Here is an 18,750-nt window from a genome sequence, read left to right as displayed (position 1 = left end):
CCCAGAGCAGTAGAATTCTCACTCCCTGGGTCCCTCCTTCCACCACATGCCACATTGTAGGAACCAGATTCTATATCAGGAAAATTTAGGCTGCACATCAGAGAAAACAACTCAAAATCACACAAAGAATAAGGTGGGGGGGCGGGGGGAGCTGTAGTCTTACATAACAAGAAATCGGGTGGTCAACAGTTGGTTAATTCGGTGACTTGACACTGTCATCAAAAGCCTGAGCCCTTTCTGCCTGTCTGCTTTCCTCCACTGGCTGCCTCTTGTCCTGTAGGTGTCCCTCATTGGTCAGGAGGACAGTGGTAGCTCCAAGCATCATATCCTCACACAAAACATGAAGAGGTCAGTAGAGAGACTGTCCCTTCCTTGGGTTTCTTTTTCCCAGGAATCCTCCAGCTGACTTCCTCTTACATCTCACTGATCAGATTTTGTCACAAGCTTTGCAAGAGGAAGGTGAGTCAACCGTGAATGGCTTAGAGCCACCCTGACCCACCCTTGTAGCCCAGAGGGATGGGGTCTGCTAGTGAGGACAAAGGGTGGGCAGCCAGTGGCGACTGCTATCCCTCCATGGCCCTCAAAAATTCCTCCCTCTCCCAAGACGTTTTCCAGAGGCCTCTGCGATAGCAAAATACCTCTTAGAAGGGGTATTTATCACACCTTGCTTTCTAGTTTACCTTTTCCAAAAAAGTTCCTTGTACATTTTTAACTATGACCTTCACAAAACCCTAAGGTTTACTACAAGGCGGGCAGAGGGGGTTCCCAGTCCTGCTCCTTCTCTTGTCCACCCCACACTCCACAGTCATGGGGCTGTGACCTGCACCCCAGTCCTGCGCTCCTTTCTGCGACAGCTCACAGGTTTTACACTGGGATTGGCAAACGGGCTCCAGGGAGACACTGACCCAGCTGAAATTCTTTGCAAAATTATTAAGGTGCCTATAAGAGAGAAGTGCTCAGTAAATCAAAAAGTTAATATGTGTGTGTGTGTGTGTGTATATATACACACACACAGAGTTATATGTGTGTGGGGGGGTATATTTATAAATGTTGCACGTGTACCTGCACTGTTTTAAGCACACATGTACCTTTATTCCTCAGTTGTATGCTCAGGGGTGAAGGACAGGGACTCTGAAACCTGACAGCCTGAGTTAAAATCCTGGCTTGGCAACTAACTGCCTGGATGACTTTGGACAGGACACTTAGTGCCTCTGGGCCGCCATTTCCTCTTCTGTCGGGTGAAGAGAATGACAGCAGCGACTCCGCAGACAGCTGGGGACCATGGGAGTGGACTCCATGTAGAGCGTGCGTGTAAAGAGCACTGGACACCTTTCTGCTGGCACCTGGAGGAAGCATCTTTCCAGTCTGTTGTTTTGCAGAGGTCATTCCTCTTATGCTCCCACCACCGTTTCCCTTTGGGTTTCTTTCAAATGGAGCAAAGCCCTGCGCACAAGCAAAGCAGTCTCCGTGCAGCCTCCCAGGCTTTCACAGTGAATATGTCCAGTCTCTCTGGGCTGCCTCCTGCACACAGTGGTGTACCAGGGCCGGTCAGTGGGAGTGCCCAGGACCAGGGCAGACAATAAGGGGGCGCATTGTCCAGAGAGAATTTTAAAGCAACAGTAAAACTAACTCAAAGTTGGTCTGCTGTGTATCATCACCATGCCCTGAAATTCTAAACAATATTGGTGATAAAACCCTCCCACTGGGGCAGGTATGCCCACTGCCCACCCTTGATCTGCCAGTGCCTTGTACCTACACCTGGCTGGACTTGCCCTCTAAGGTATCCACCTGATTTTCATAGAAAGCACAACTCTCTTTCATGGGTTTAATGTGGTAAGTACTTGAATCGCATAATGACAGCAGCAGTGCGACCATGCTAGACAGGAGGGGACAGGCACAGCATGGCACTCTCACAGTGCACCAAGCACCAATCACCATGGGCCTGAGCAGGCAACTGCCTGGGGCAGCCCCAACCCAGCCCAGCCTCCTTAGGGATCCCTGGGAAGCACCGTGTATGTCCAGAGGAAATGGACAGCTTCCTGATAACCTGAGGTCCACTAAGAGAATTCCTGCTCAGGACATTTTTCTGGGGAAAATGCCTATGGGAAAGAAAGCATTGCCAAATCGGAACCCAGTGAGCAATGTGGAGCATGAAGCCACAGGCAGCTTCTCAAGCAGGAACTAGCCACTTCCCTTGAAGTAGTGGAGGGTAAAGGGCTTCCGTTACTTTGCACCTCAAGGTTTCATGAAGCAAATCCTCATTAAACAAGTCTGATTTTTCCCAGAGGCACAAGGACGCAAGGTCCTTGCCCAACCGGGGACTCTGCATCAGGCTAAGCAGACACTGGTGTGCCAAGGCTGTGGTGGGTATCAGGAGCAGGGAGAGAAGAGGGGTAACAAAGACTGCCTTTCAGAGGGTTCATGGTCTTCATTGGCCAGATCCTGAACATCTTGAGGCCAGATGTCCTCTCTTTCTCATCCCTGTGTCTCCAGCACCAAAACTCCTGGGAGGCATTTAATAAATGTTGAATAAATGAATGAGATTAGATGTTCCCAGTATACTAATTTCAGATAATTCAGAGAAAGGCAGTGTGGCATAGCAGTGGGGGAAAAAATGCACATTGCAGAGTAAGGCAGACTTGTGTTTAAATCACAACCCAACTGACTTATGTACCACAGGCTTCATTTCCTCTTCTGCAACGTGGGAACAAGAATCCTGTAACGGATATAGGAATTCTAAGTAATGAACATAGAGCTCCTAACACAGTGCCTGGTACTGACAGAGGGCCAGACACGTAGATCACTGGAACAGATAGAGAACCCAGAAATAACCCCACACAGATACACTCAGCTGATTTTTGACAGAGAAGCAGAATCAATTCAATGGAGGATGGATAGTCTTTTCAACAAATGGTGATGATGCAATTGGACATGCATAGGCAAAAACAAAAAAAATGACTCTAAACTTAAACCTCATTTATACAAAAAATTAACTCAAAATGAATCATAGGATAAATGTAAAATGCACAGCTACAGCCTAGGGCTAGGCAAAGAGCTCTTAGAAATGGCACAAGAGCATGATCCAAAAAAGAAAAAATTGATAAATTGGACCTCTGCTCTGCAAAAAAAGAAAGAAAGAAAGAAGAAGAAAAGAGAAGCTATAGACTGTGAGAAAATATTTGAAAACCACTCGTCGGCAAAGGACTTGTATCTAAAATATACAAAGAACTCTCAAAATTCAACAGTAAAAAAACCCCAAACAATCCAAATAGAAAATGGGAAAAGACATAGACATTTTACCAAAGAGGAGATACAGAGGGCAAATAAGCACATGAAAAGATGGTCAACATTAGAACAACAATGAAATATCACTGCATACCTATCAGAATGACTGAAATCTTTTAAAATGACAACACCAAGTGCTGGAGAGGATGTGGTGTAAGGGGATGACTCATTTATTGCCTGTGGGAATGTGAAATGGTACAGCCATTCTGGAAAACAGTTTGGCAGCTTCTTATAAAACTAAACATCACTTACCATATGCCCCAGAAACTGTACTCCTGGGTATTTATCCCAGAGAAATGAAAAGTTATGTTCACACCAAAGCCTGTACATGAATGTTTATAGCTGCTTTATTTGTAACAGCCAAAAACCGGAAACAACCCAAATGTCTTTCCTGGGCGAATGGTTCAACAAACTGTGGTACATCTGTACTATGGAACCCTGCTCAGCAATAAAAAGGAATGAGTATGAGTCATGCAATTACTCGGGTGGATCTCAAGGGAATTATGCTGAATGAAAAAAGCCAATCCCAAGATTGCATATGATTCCAGTTATGTAGTATCCTTGAAATGACAAAATTACAGAGATGGAGAACAGATTAGTGGTTCTATTAGTGAGGGATCTCCAGAGAAACCAAACCAATAGAATACATACATATACATATAAGAGGAGATTTATTATAGGAATTGGTTCACATAATCATGGAGGCTGAGAAGTCGCACCACCTGCCGTCCACAAGCTGAAGACCCAGGAAAGCTGGTGATGTAACTCAGTCTGAGTCCAAAGGCTGGAGAACCAGGACCGACGACGTCCAAGTGCAGGGCAAGGTGGATGTCTCAAGGAAAGAGAGCAAATTCCTCCTTCCTCCTCCTTTTTGTTCTATTCAAGCCCTCGACAGATTGGGTGATGCCTGCCCACATTGGTGAGGGGGGTCTTCTTTACTCAGTCTACCAATTCAAATGCTCATCTCTTTTGGAAATGCCTCACAGACACACCCAGAAATAACGTTTTACTGGCTATCTGGATATCCCTTAGCCCAGGCAAACTGATATAAAATTAACCATCACAGTGGTAGACAGGGATTAGGGACAGGGAGGGGGTGCTGGAGGGAGGTGGGCGTGTTTATGAAAGGGTGGAACAAGGGACACTTGGGGTGATGTAACTGTTCTGTATCTTGATTGAGGGGATTACACAAACCCACGAGTGATAAAATTGCACAGAACTAAATACACACAGATGAGTGCATGGAAAACCTGTAATAATCTGAATATAATTAGTGGAGGGTACCAAGGTCTGTGTCCTGGCTGTGACACTGTACTCCAGTCATGGAAGATGTTAGCATTGGGGGCACCTGGGAGATGAGTACACACGATCTCTCTGCATTACTTCTTACAACTGCATGTGAATCTATAATTATCTCACAATGGCAAGTTCAAAAGTTTAAAATGTGGGCTCAGAATATGGTAAACAGGTATTGTCTAGCAAGAATATTAACTTAAGATCATTTAAAAACCTAGTTTACCATTTCTCCTAGCTTCTTAAAATATGGGTTTAGGGGCAAGTGATTGGATAATCCAGTGTTTTTTATGGATCCTTTCCAGGAACCAGCTTTTGGTTTCATTGATTTTTGTCTACTGTTTTCTGTTCTCAGTTTCATTGATTTCTGCTTTTATCTTTATTATTTCCCTCCTTCTCTCCTTGCTTGCTTTAATTGGCTATTCTTTTTCTAGTTTCTTAAGGCATAAATTTAGAGTAGAAATTTGGGACTGTTCTTCTTATCTAATTTAAGCATTTTAATGCTATAAAATTTCCCCTAAGCACTGACAAACTTTTTATGATTTCTATTCTTTTAAATTTGCTAATGTTGGCTAAGAATATGTCCTATCTTGGTGAATATTTCACATGTACTCGAAAAGAATGTGTGTTCTGCTGTTGTTGGGTTCTATAAATGTCAATTAGTTCCTGTTCTTTGGTGGTGATGTTCAGGTTTTCTAGATCCTTGCTGATTCTCTGTCTACTTGTTCTGTCAATTACTAAGAGAAAAGTGGCAAAGTCTCCAACCATAACGGATTTGTCTGTTTCTCCTTTCATCTCTGTTAGTATTTATTTCATGGGCTCTGGAGCTCTGTTGGTAGGAGCAGGCACACTTGTAGGACTGTGATGTCCTTTCGGAGAATTGACCCCTTTATCATTATGTAATGTTCCTCTGTATCTTTGGTAGCAGTCCTTGTTCTGGAGTCTACTTTGTCTGATATTAACATAGCCACTCCAGCTTTACTTTATTAGCGAATATGTTGTAATCTATGTCTTTGTAGTTAAAATGAATTTCTTGTAGTCATTATATACTTGAGTTTTGCTTTTATATCTAATCTGACGATTTTGTCTTTTAATTGGCATGTTTTGACCATTTATATTTAATGGTATTAGTGTTATGGTTGGATTAAAATCTGCCTTCTTGCTAGTTCTTTTCTATTTGTTCCATCTATTCTTTGTTCCTTTTTCTCTTTTGCTGTCCTCTTTTGGGTTAATTGGGCTTTTTAATGGTTCCATTTTATCTCCACTATTGACTTATTGTTATACCTCTCTTTTTAATGTTTGGTGATTTCCCCAGGATTTACTATAAACATCTTTAATTAATGAGATTCTATTTTCAAATAATATTCTACTTCATGTGTTGTATAAAGATCTAATGACAATGTATTCTCAATCCTTCCCTCCCTCTTTTGTGCTATTATTATCAAGCATTTTACTTTTACATATGCTATAAACACATAACACACTGCTGCTCTCTTTGCCTTGGACAATCAGTTATCTCTTTAAGTAATTAAAAGGAAGAATGAATTTTATTTTCACATTCATTTAATCTGTTTCCATCACTTTTTATTTCTTTGTGTAAATCCAAGTTTCTACTGGTATCATATTTCTTCCCCTTAAAGAATTTCCTTTAACATTTCCTAGTGCAGGTCGGCAGACAATGAGTTCTCTCTCTCTCTCTTTTTTTTTTTTTCTTGGATCTGTGTTGGGGTTTGTCATTCATTTTGAAAATATTTAAGAAATAATGTCAGCCATTATTTATTTAAATATCTCTTGTGTTTTGTTCTCTCTTTTCCTTCTGGGATTACACTTACACAGATCTTAGGCTGTCTGATATTGCCCCACAGCTCTGGGGTGTTCTGTTTTGCTCTATCCACCCTCTTTTTTCTCTTTGTCTTTCAGTTTGGGAAATTTCTATTGACCTATGTTGATGTTCACAGGTTCTTTTCCCAGCCGTGTAAAGTCTGCTGATCAACCCCTCAAAGTCATTCTTCATCTCTATTAAATGTGTTTTTTCATTTCTAGGATTTCCATTGGACTCTTTCTTTTAGATTTCTTCTGTCAGCTGAAATTAACTATAAAAGCAAAACCATCAAATGGTATCTACCTTTTCTATTAGAGTCTTCAACTTATTAATCAGTTATTTTAAATTCCACATCTGATAGCTTCAACACTCATGTCATATCTGAGTCTTGTTCTGTCAACTGCTTTGTCTCTTGTCAATATGTTAATTTTTTCTTGTCTTTTCTTATGCTGAAAGCTTTGTTGAAAGCCAGCCATCTTGAGTAGGACAATAAAGACTAAGGTACTTTGTTTTGATTCCTGGAACTAGGCATACCTTTCCTTTTGCCAGGTCTTCGGCATGGGGTTTGGATCAGTCTAGCTGGGCCTTGAGCTGTGTTCTGGTTTCGTTGCTGTCTGGTTACCCTTAGTGCACCCAGTCTTCACCCTCCTCTAGTGCTATCTTGTGTTTACGGTGGGCTGGTTTTTCTCACTGTCCCCTGCAGCTTTTGTGCTGCACCTTGGCGAAGTCCTCTCTCCAAACTCTTGTCCCTTTTCTAGCAGGAGATGGCCATTACTCACAGCTTGCTAGCCCGGGTGTGGGAGGGGGAGCCAGGAAGAGCAATGTTTCTATTATTCTAATTAAGCCTCTATCTTAGGCAGACACTGTGTCCCGGGACCTGGGGGGAGGGGTGACCTCTCTCAGCTGTCATTCTGGGCTCAGCACATATTCCTGCCCCTCCCCCAGGGGAAAGAAATTTATTCCCTATTTCCTCCCTCTACCCCAAGCTTTATTGGGGAAAGACCCCAGTGCCCTGAGGCCAAGAGTGTGTGCCCTGCCCTCTGCAATTTCTTCCTTAGGATAGATGGGAAAGGTCTGTGCAGGGCACTTTCTCCAAATTTTTGCCAGTCTTTTTGTGAGCACCAGGTTAGGTCCCATGGAGGGGGCCTGCAAGTGCATGTGAATTTCCCTTATAATATGGCCCCCAGAGTTCCATATTTTTTCACTAGGCTCGCACTTCTTTTACCAATTTGTTAACAATTTTAGCTGAATTCTTCTTAGTGGGGTCCAGCTGGGGCTGCCCCTTTAAACTCATGTCATCTCTCCTCAGAGACACCTGTCTTTCCTTAGATTTTGGACTAGCCAGTTGCCCTGTGACTTCAGCTCTCTGACGGTTTAAAGGACAGTTGTGAATCTGCAGTTTGTCTGGTTTGTCATTGTTATAACGGTGGGACGTTGCTCTTCCAGCTTTTAACATCCCAAACAGAAACCAGAAGTCTTCGTTCTTTTCTGGAAAATAAGTACCGAAAATATGTCCAGGTTAGTTTGAGATGGTGCCTATATGTTTATAGATTACAAGATAAGAGAGAACTTTTTCAAAGAAAAAAAAGTTTGCAGGCCTATTTTGAAAAGCATTTGCTGTTCTTAATATTGGCCACCAGAGGGCAAGCAGCCGCATCACTGCAGCGCTCACTGGGGGAGGCAGGTTTCCAACAGGGAAAAGTAAATGTGTAAAGTGAGAGGCAGAGGCATCCACAATTCCTGATGCTCACAGAGGGCCTGTGCTCAAGGCCTCCCTGGCCTGTGCAGCTCTGGGTCAGGCTCTCCGGCCCTGTGGCCCCACCCTTCACTCACAGGCCACAGCTCTCCCCTCTGCAGAGAACATGCCTTCCTTCAGCCCCTAGAGCCTCTCAGGACCTGGCCTTCACCCCACCCACCAAGATCCAGGCTGCCAGGCCCCTGCTGGGTGGGCAAGCTCTAGCACCTTCAGGTGATTCAATCTTCTGTGCAGCGGAGCAAGGGCAGCCCAGGGAGTCAGTTCCAGCCCAGCTGTCAAGGGTAGGAATCCCAGGAGCCCTGTGGGTAGGGAGATGAGGCTGAGTGGGGAGTGGAGCTTTCCTACTTTAGTTGGCTTATCTGAAGCAAATAAGCGGAATCATAGTGGCTTAACACAATAGAAGTTTGGTTCTCATGCAAATGAAGTCTAAAACAGGTGCTCCTGATTGGCAGGCAGATCCTCTCCAACTGGGCAGTCAGGAGCCCTTTCTTGCCATCCTGTAGCCCCACCATCTTCAGCAGGCACCAGGATGAGGAGGAGTGTGGGAGAGGAGGCCTGCCCACCCTAACCACATCGCCCAGCACTTCCCACAGTGCTTCTGCTCGTGTCCCACAGGTGCAACTAGGCACCTGTTCCCTCCTAATGCTAGGGGCTGGGGAACATAGCTGGTCTGGGCAGATGCCTCCCCACAGTAGCCCTCTGGGAAGGGGAAGGGAATGGACAGCCAGACCCGAAACTGCCCAAGCTGCAACCACAGAAACTGCTTCTAACAGATTATTGTTCTAGAACAGTATTTTCCAGGTTTGCCTGATTTTAAGAACCACTGGGGATGCTTATTTAAAATATAGTCCTTGAGTCCTTTTCCTGGACACTCCAGCTGGACCATCTGTATGGGGGCCTGGAACTGGCACTTGTACCAAGCACTACAAGGAGCTATGGAGGGAGCCTCCACTGCCCCGCCCCCACCCTCTCTGTGGGAAACCGGGCCAACCCACTGTTGGCACAGTGACTCATGGAACTATGGCACAAGCTCCTGGGCACAGCCCAAAGGAGGCCTGTCCTGAGCCAGCCCTGCAGCCCTCCCTGGGTGTGTCTACCCCACAGCTTGGCCCCAGAAGGGCGGCCTGTGTGTCATGGCCACGTCAAGTCAGAACCCAGTGGCTTTCGGCCAAGGCAGACGGAGCTGCCCCTGACCTCCCAAAGCAGAGCACGGTGCTGCCCACTCTCCAGCCAGATTAAAAGTGAAAGACCTGGAGCAAAGCTGTGTTTCCCTTTTTGGGAGGAGGATTATTTGTGCCCACATTTTCTCTTCAGCAACACTGGAGGGCAGCATTGAGTCAATTTTTACAATTTCTCATTAGAAAATCAACAATTAATGGTATTCAATCTTAGATTTTATTATGTCTTTTTGTTCTTGCTGTGGCACCCTTGCCATGAATCATGGGGAAAGGACACCCAGTTTATGGCCAGCACCTACAGGTGGGGGAGTAAGAAGGAGGCAGACCCCGGACAGGAGCAAGGCCCTCAGCAGTCTGGAGAGAGGGCTGTTGGTGCCAAAGGAAAGCAGCCTGTGAGAAGCACCGCGTGCCTCCATCAGGGCCAGGCACCATCTGGCCGCCAGGGTAGGAGCAGGAGAGAGGCACTCCTGTTCTATGCGGTGATTTGCATTGGAGTGAGGCAAGGAATGGGCCTGAAATAGGGGGCCCTCCTGCCCCACAGCTGTCAGCTCTCAGCCCACTTCCCCATCTATAAGGGGAGCCCAGCCACATCTGCCTCCGAGGATGGTGGGACAGTGGAGTCAAGAGCCCCTGTTGGAGGCCCCAGCACAGTCTGAGTTTAACTCTTGAGGGTGCACCAGGTCCATGCCCTGCACTCACATGTGGCCGTCCCCAGCATTTGGGCAGCCAGCTTCTCATGCAGCATGCCTTTCTCTCCCCACCAGCCAGCCACAGACACGATGACACCAGGAAGCTGGGCTCCAGCAAACAAAGCAACTGGCCTGACCGGAGCCCCTGGCTCTGCTCCTGCTGGGATGTGACTCTGAGTGGGGCCCAAAAGGAGATAAGTGCAGCCCCCATGGAGAGACTGCCTCTCAGAAGGCAGAATCAGGGACACTGCCTCCCCTTCCTCCTGCTTCTCCTCCCTGACAACAGGAGTCAGCTGTGTCAAAAAGGGAGCTGTTCTCACTGGGTGCTGAGGTAGCTCAGAAGCTCCCAGCAGATCCCAGACAAACCTGTAAACAACCCACTCCGCCCCAGCCTCTCTCGGGTGGGCTGGGACCGCCCCTGGGGGTGGGTTTCACTCTTGAGGGTTTGTGATGAGTCAGTCCCTCAGTGAAATGAGGGGCTTGTCTCTCCTCAATGCCATCTCCACCTACATGTCACCTCCTCACAGGATCCCCACCCACCCTAGAAAGGCACCCATCTCTCGCTTCAGCCAGGGCACTAATCACTCCCTGACATGCCGAGGTGTTTGCTGCCTGCTTATCCTATCCCAGCACAGGATGTGAGCTCCCATGGGCAGGCGCCCCGGCTCCATGGGCCCTGCACTGATACAGACTTGTTGAATGAAAACTACAAAGGATCAGGTGAGCAAGCAGCCCTCACTCACCTGACCTGCACACTCAGCCCTGCTGTGGAAGGAGAGGGGAGGGCCTGGCCCCAGGCCACCTGCGAAGTGACCTTGCACAGTGTGCTGAGCTCAATGGGTCCTTCCTCAGAAGTAGCAGAAGCAGTGATAGCTTTTTCATCTGCTGCCCAGAGGGGTACCTGCCTTCTAACAGACCCAAATCTTTCACAGAGTCCAGGTGATGTCTCCAACTGCTCTTCAATGTCCACAATAAATATGACATTTTAAAAATTATCAGTAGTGTTTTGAAACCTATGGTCTTAATGCTTCTGCTGGCACAGATGTTCTGTGTATATATCTCCATTCCGTTTCTTTAATCGCAGAGACACCTGGTCTTGGAATTCCCTTTCCTATCCTCCCTGCGGGATGCCGGGGCTTTGAGCCTCCTGGCCCGCCCAGGGCCAACTGGCACTGTCTCTGTCTTTTCTGTTCCAGCCGTGATCCCCCTGACGGATTCGGAGCACAAGCTGCTGCCTCTGCACTTTGCCGTGGACCCCGGCAAGGACTGGGAGTGGGGGAAAGACGACAATGATAACGCCCGGCTAGCCCAGTAAGACCTCCCCGCTAAGCCCCCTCTCCCAGGGTCCTACAGGGCGGGCTGTGTCGGCTTCCAGAGGAGCTGGGCTGCCCCTGCTCCTCTGGGACAGCTGGCTTGACTGCGGGCGGGCAGCCGGGTGCGCGCGGGCGAACGCGGGCCAGCTGGGGCCGGTTTCACTTGGTGTTCTTCTCTCGCCAGCCTGATCCTGTCGCTAGAAGCCAAGCTGAACCTTCTGCACAGCTACATGAATGTGACGTGGATCCGGATCCCCTCCGAGACCCGGGTGAGCTAGGCGTGCGCCGGAACCCGACCGGCTGGCGGGGCCATGGCAGCGGTTCGCCAGGCGCGGGGTGGGCTGCGGAGCATCCTCCCAAACGCTGGGCCCGGGGCGGAGCTCGCCCACCCCTGTCCAGCCACGCCAGAAGCCCGGAAGCCCGGGAGCCCCCATGCCTGCGTCCCAGCTGTGCACGCAGCCCTGCCCCACTGGCTCTGGCTTGAAGTAGCTTGAATTTCCCTGGTGGGGGGGTGTCCTTGCGTGTCTGTACATAGGCGCACTCCAGCTAGGGGAATTTTTGGTCCCCTTATTTTCTCTAGGAGAGGAATAAACCCGCCCACGCAGAATAACAAACCGGAGGCAAGTCACAACACAAAACTCTCACTGAGATGGGAACATGATGTGCAGCCGTGGAGCGGAATTAATTAAAAATTGTGTGTGGGTCTTTGGAAAAGCCAGAGAACCTAGAGCGATATTCCTCAGTGCCCCCTCCTTCCCTCCCCTGCTGGAGGGCGGGAGAGGGAGGGTCTGTGCTGTCCCTGCTTCCAGGTGCTGAGAGGGATCACTCTAAGTATCTGACTGATGCATGTTTATGTGATCTCAGTAGTGAACTCCCAGGGAAAGGGATTTATAAAAATAAAAATAAAAAAAAAGGTTTACAAATCATTGGTCCTCCACAGACATCAGTTTACTCAGTCATGAATTGGGGCTCAGAAGGCCCATTAAAGGAGTGACATGAGAAAAGCAAGTAGGATGGTGCCTGGCACACAGTCAGTACCCGGGATGCATGGGCACTGCTGAGACTGCTCTCATCCTTCTGCCTGGACTTGTAGTCTTCATAGGGGTGCACCAGGCAAGTAGTGACACGCCATTTTACTGATGACACAAGTGCCAGTCGGAGTCATTCTGGCTCCCAAGTCCTGCCTCTTAGCCTCCACACTGACCTGCCTCAACTGTCTGGAGCATGCCACCGTGTGGCTGGGGTGTGAAGGCAAGCAGCTATAGGTCTAGTATCAGGAAGCTCTTGGGCTAGAACATAGCTCTGCCCTGCAATGAGCAGGCCCCCCATCAGGCCTTGGTGGCCTCCACATCAGATGCAGAGCCCTGAGCAGACAGCCCTGGCAAGAGCTCCTCCAGCCCAAGAGCACTTGAGCCAGGGCTCCTGGCTCACTGCACTCCCACTAACCGGCAGTACCAAGCATACCCCCTTCCCTGGGCTGTCCCTGAACTTCTACCTTTTCATGTCCCCAGCTAACGGGTTTGAGATCGCTGGCTCCTTCCAGACCCAGGACAGGGTGGGAAGGGGAAGGAAGGAATTTCAGACTGTAAGGTGGTGAGGGATGGTGCCACTCACCCTTGCTTCTGGGTGGCCTGGTTGCAGGAGGTTCACCCCTCTGGGACCTGCTTTGGGGAGGGAGGAACAAAAATAAAGTTGGGGACCAACAGGTCCTCTTTCAGGCTCCTCCTCTAAAGGCTAGGAAAACCCCTTCAGGCATGAGCACCAGTTCCTGCCAGACCCAGCTGCTGGTGTGACGGCCCAGTGATGCTCTGTCAGAATTTTCTCTCCTCCCCCAGGAAGCAGCCTCCACAAAGCAGAAATGAGTGCTGTCGGTCCTCTGCACCCTCCCATCTCCTTTCTCAGCCTCTCCAGCTAGCCTAGGTACTGGTCCTGGCTGCGTTCCAGTACGTCCTTGCCCTGCTGACTGGCTGACAGTGGGCCTCCTCCAAGGTGCTCACAGAGATGCTCCGTCCCCACGTTCTCCCCTGTCCCCGAACCCAGGAGCCCTTTTCTGGGAATCGTACCATCTTTCTTGCTGAGCTCAGGTCCCATTTCAGAATCGTTCTCAATTTTGCAATCAACACTGCCAATCTGAGAAAGGAACCGGTAAGTAAAGTCACTGGTCATTGCTGAATTGAGGAAGTGTTTGTTCCAAGACCCACAGAATGACGTTCTGAGGGCAGGTGCCTGGAGTGAATAGGTGAGACACTTTGTAGGAGAAAGACCCTACACGTGCAGGTGAAGTCTCAAGCTCACCTGAAGAGCTCTACCTCTACAAAGAGGCCAGCCTGGGACCTGTGTCTGGTCAGGCAGCAACCTTGCTGGGGCCAGACGGCCAGAGTCCGGCCATGGTAATTCTAAAATGAGCGGAGGCTCTGATGCCCAAAGCCAGGTGGGTATCTGCACTTTGCCCATACTCCTCCTCTCAGGTTTCCAGGCTACCAGCAACCTAAGTTCACCAAGAAGGGAATGAGGACTGGGACAGTGAGGCTTGAGGGCCCCAACCTAGCACCACGTAGGGGGATGGGAGACAGGGTCTGTTCCGTCTTTCCCACGTAGAGACAACTCTTACCTCCTTCCTTCCCCGCCCTTTCTCTCCCCCTACAGGCCCCTCTGGCGCAGCCGGAGTCCCCAACAGCCTCCGCGGGGGAGGATGTGCAGTCCCTGGCCGACTCGCTGGACTCCGACCGCGACTCGGTGTGCAGCAATTCCAACAGCAATAATGGCAAGAACGGCAAGGACAAAGAGAAGGAGAAGCAGCGCAAGGAAAAGGACAAGACCCGCGCGGACTCTGTGGCCAACAAGCTGGGCAGCTTCAGCAAGACGCTGGGCATCAAGCTGAAGAAAAACATGGGCGGCCTTGGCGGCCTGGTGCACGGCAAGATGGGCCGCGCCAACTCCGCCAACGGCAAGAACGGCGACGGGCCCGAGCGCGGCAAGGAGAAGAAGGCCAAGTCGCGCAAGGGCAGCAAGGAGGAGTCGGGCGCGTCGGCGAGCACGTCGCCCTCGGAGAAGACCACGCCGTCGCCCACGGACAAGGCGGCGGGCGCGTCGCCGGCCGAGAAGGGCGGCGGGCCGCGGGGCGACGCCTGGAAGTACAGCACGGACGTGAAGCTGAGCCTCAACATCCTGCGCGCCGCCATGCAGGGCGAGCGCAAGTTCATCTTCGCCGGCCTGCTGCTCACCAGCCACCGGCACCAGTTCCACGAGGAGATGATCGGCTACTACCTGACCAGCGCGCAGGAGCGCTTCAGCGCCGAGCAGGAGCAGCGGCGCCGCGATGCCGCCGCCGCCGCCGCCGCCGCCTCCACGGCCAAGCGGCCACCGCGCAGGCCGGAGGCCGAGGGCGCGCCGGGCCCCGAGCGCGCCTCGCCGGGCCCGCCGGCCGGGCCGCCCACGCAGCTGGTGCTCAAGCTCAAGGAGCGCCCGAGTCCCGGGCCGGCGGCGGGGCCGCGGGCGGCGCGGGCGGCGGCGGGCGGCGCGGCCTCCCCGGGCCCCAGCGGCGGCGCACGGCGCGCGGGCCAAAGCGGACCGGTGCCCGGCCGCAGCCCGCCGGCGCCGGCTCGCCAAAGCGTGATCCACGTGCAGGCGGCGGGCGCGCGGGACGAGGCGTGCGCGCCGGCCGTGGGCGCGCTGCGGCCGTGCGCCACGTACCCGCAGCAGAACCGCTCGCTGTCGTCGCAGAGCTACAGCCCCGCGCGCGCTGCCGCCCTGCGCACCGTCAACACGGTCGAGTCGCTGGCGCGCGCCGTCCCGGGCGCCCTGCCCGGCGCGGCGGGCGCGGCGGGCGCGACGGAGCACAAGTCGCAGACCTACACCAACGGCTTCGGCGCCGCGCGCGACGGCCTGGAGTTCGCCGACGCCGACGCGCCGGCCGCCCGCTCGAACGGTGAGGGCGGCCGCGGCGGCGCGGGGCCGGCGCAGCGGCGCTGCCAGCGCGAGAACTGCGCGTTCTACGGGCGCGCCGAGACCGAGCACTTCTGCTCGTACTGCTACCGCGAGGAGCTGCGGCGGCGGCGCGAGGCGCGCGGGGCCCGGCCGTGAGCGCGCCGGCGCGAGCGGTGACCCTGCAGGGGTTCTTTTCCATCCTGTCGGTGTCTTTTTTACATGCCCTGGTCACCCGGAAGGCCGGCGACTTCTCTGTCAGTGCTGTGTACGTGTTTGGTCAAACGTTCCTAATGGTGCCTGAACCTACACTGACGCCTCTCAGGTAGTAGACGGATAGGAAACAAGTCATACTGTTGGAAGTGGGTGTGCTAGCTAGCATCTGCCTCGTACCTGTGGAAACTCAATAGCCATTGCAAGAGTATTTTTGTTCCTCAATAAGAGAAATAAAGAAATTTGCAGCCCTTTGTTTTTAGAAGGGAGTGTTCTACATGCTTTTTCTTTTCTTTTCCTTTCTTTTTGTTTTGTTTTTGTTTTTTCCCCCGAACCTAGCGACTGACCTCTTCCATGTAGCGTCACATGTGTGCAATCGGTACCACCCTGGGTTGAGAAGCAAACGCGGCCGCCCAGGACTGCGGTGGCGGCTCTGCTGCCGGCTCCCACGGGCTTCCCCTCCCCCGCCTTTGGAGGAGGGGAGGCACTCTGCCGCTGACGCCGTGGTGGTCACTGTGGCCTCTTAGGAATACACAGCTCCATCTCATGAGCAAAACCTTCTCCCACAGCCCCCGGCTGAGCAACACTCACACTGCCATCAGAGCTGCAGGCGTCCGCAGGATGGGCACCGGACCACCTACCTCGCAGGGCACGATGAGGTGTAGGGATCAATCCAGGTGCAGGGCAGCTCAGGTGACAGGAGCTTTCCAATGACACCTTGGGTCCAAAAAAGCAAGATCTGAACTCACTATTTGGAGTTGCCCATATATGAGCGAAGATGGCAGCCTGCTCACGTGTCTCCTTTGAAGACACTTCCACAGTGTACTGTGGTCAGAGGGCCCCTAGGAAGTAGACATCAGTGCCCCAGGAGAGAGGCGAGGAATTGACCCCTTGGTCACTGTGTAAGCCCCCACTAGGCTACTTTGAAACCGGACCTGTGCCTCTTTCCAAAGAGAAGGGGCTGAGGGAAGCCGGGAAGGAAGCCCGCCCCCACCTCCACCTGCATCTGTCTGGGTTCAGCCGGTAAAGGGGTGCCACTCCCATTGGGGTCCCCCCCAGGGCAGGGACAGCCCTGCCTGTGGCTCCATAACACATTGAGGGGGCAGCCCCATCCCCAACCGGTCCCTTTTTTGGTGCCTCCTACATTTCTTGAGGAAAAAAAATAATGTGTCCTTAGCTACCCTGTTTGAGCAGCAATATGCAGCCTCTTCCTTCCAAGATTACCTCTGGAGAGTACCGTTCTTGGTCGAGGACACTGAGGAGTTAAACCTGCCTCACTATGGAGAGATCTTTGTTTCCAAGAAATACGGATAAGGTGGGTAAAATCCTCACTAGCAAAAGAATACTTTAAAGCCTGTGAGAGCCTTAGCATAGCCTGTAATAATCCTAAGAAAGAAACAAAGAAAGGAGAAAGTGTGCAGCTTTGCTGTGAGTGGGTCCTCAGAAAAGGCAGGAGGTAGACCATCTCGTCACTGGAGTCAGCTTCTCCTCCAGAAAGGATGCTTTTCCCCCTGACATAAAGAGCAGCAAAAAAAATAATAAGGGAATGGGATTTTTTTTTACTTGTTTGAAGAATTATAATAAACTAATTTGAGTATATCTCCTGTGAGTAATTCCTTTTTATTTTTAATTATTCCACAGCACGTGGAGTTTTCACTAATTTATTCAAGTTTTGCATAAGTGGTTCCTTAAAATTATTTATTAAATAGAATCTTTAAGAAATTTTTTGAAAGTTTTACTTTTCATGCTGAACAATACTTTCAATGTGTGGTTATTACTAACATTCACATCCCTTATATTACTGGGGTTTCTTTTGTTACTCAGAACAACAACAACAAAAAGTAGTTTTTAAAAATCTCTCATCGAGAGGGTCTGTGGCAGCTTTTGGACTGATTCTTCATGTCGTGCCGAGCGACTGCTTTGCCATCCGAAGCTGTGAGGTCACAGGAAGTGTTGCTTCGCAGTTAGACGCCAGCTCCTGCTCTCGCTCCTCACTCGTAGAAGGTTGAGACGGCCAACCTTGAAAATGCTTACCTGTGCATTCAGAAACCAAACTCATACGCACAAGAAGTCAAAGAGGCATAAAGTAAATTCATGTTGGTTTTTAATTTTTTAATGTTATTACAGCTAACCAGAAATTCCAAAACTGCCTATGCAAATATTCTATCTTTCTCATGCTCTCTGCCAGGTTAAAAAAAAGGCAAACTGAGAATAAAAACATCCATTGTATACCAGAGGAAAACCTTCAAAACCGGGCAGTGTAATTCACAGGTATTATCAAAAAATGGTGACATGCTCTATCTCCTTGAATTTCAAAGCCACCCCTGCCCCACCCCCATGTGACAGATGTTCCATGATTAAGAGCCTGAGATCCAGCCACCGGCCACCACAGCGGTTGCTCCTGCCACGTGGAAGACCCCTTCTCAGCGTGGTCACGAGGCAGCTCAAAATGCCAGGGCACCTGTGGGTGCTCCCACCTGACCCGATACGATTCAGTCCACATCGTTTACAAATAGCTGATTCCTTTTGAGAGAGATCTGGATCCATCCTTCCTATAAACAGTGTTAAAAATGTGAGAGAGCCTACTATTATATTACATTTACTAGTCCAGTCACCAACAGTATGCTCCATGTTGTTCAGAAGAGCCCTTTAGACCTGGTCCCTGGCCAGAGAGGTCCCGGACCAAATTAGCTTATCAGGCTGGACGGGAACTCTTAGAAACTGCTATGTTGTTTACCTGTGGGCCGAGAGGTCCCCTAAAGTCCTTCTCTGACTTGGGGGCCCTTTGTGAAGCAGGGGAAGGGAAGGGATTATGGGCACTGGAGAAAAGGAAGAAGGCCAGTTCCCGTTCTAGAAAGGCTGAGAGCCCCACCAGGGTGCACCTCCTGGACTTGGGCTTCATGGCCAGCCCTGCCTATGAGCTGCCTTCCCCTCTGATCGGGCTAAACTTTCCTTTCTGGGAAGGTCAGATGTCTCTAAGCCACAGCAAGTTTCCAAAAGGATCCCAGATACTTTGAAACCCCAGTGGAAGTTATTTCAGTAATTTACTTCACGTTTCCTGCACATGCATTACCTGGGTATATGATTTTTTAAAAAATAATATATTGTGAAAGGAAGGTGTTTTTAAGTGTATTCTGTTTGTAGATTTTATGCTGTTACGTTGAAATTTTACAAGCCAAGTTTAAACTGTACTATAGAAATTATTTTTATATTATTTTCAGAATATGCCACAGAGAAATATTTTGCGCCCTTATATTGTCACAGGGTTGTCTCCGTG

At 50.1% G+C, this 18,750-nt stretch overlaps 1 protein-coding gene across 5 annotated transcripts in view; it reads left to right on the top strand.

The window, feature by feature from the left end:
* OTUD7A (OTU deubiquitinase 7A) overlaps nucleotides 1-15,750 on the top strand; it is a 379,573-nt gene extending 363,823 nt beyond the window's left edge. For 2 of the 5 annotated variants that reach the window (XM_070620657.1, XM_070620650.1), the window contains exons 12-14: nucleotides 11,220-11,334; nucleotides 11,521-11,605; nucleotides 13,983-15,750. In XM_070620657.1, coding sequence (XP_070476758.1) covers nucleotides 11,220-11,334; nucleotides 11,521-11,605; nucleotides 13,983-15,419 — 1,637 coding nt within the window. In that variant the 3' untranslated portion in view covers nucleotides 15,420-15,750. The other 3 variants (XM_070620677.1, XM_070620659.1, XM_070620667.1) reach the window with 3 other exon arrangements.
* The last annotated feature ends 3,000 nt before the right edge of the window (nucleotides 15,751-18,750 follow it).

The sequence above is a fragment of the Equus przewalskii genome, chromosome 1 (genome assembly GCF_037783145.1).
Source record: "Equus przewalskii isolate Varuska chromosome 1, EquPr2, whole genome shotgun sequence".
NCBI lineage: Eukaryota > Metazoa > Chordata > Mammalia > Perissodactyla > Equidae > Equus > Equus przewalskii.
This window is presented reverse-complemented; position numbering and strand designations above follow the sequence as displayed.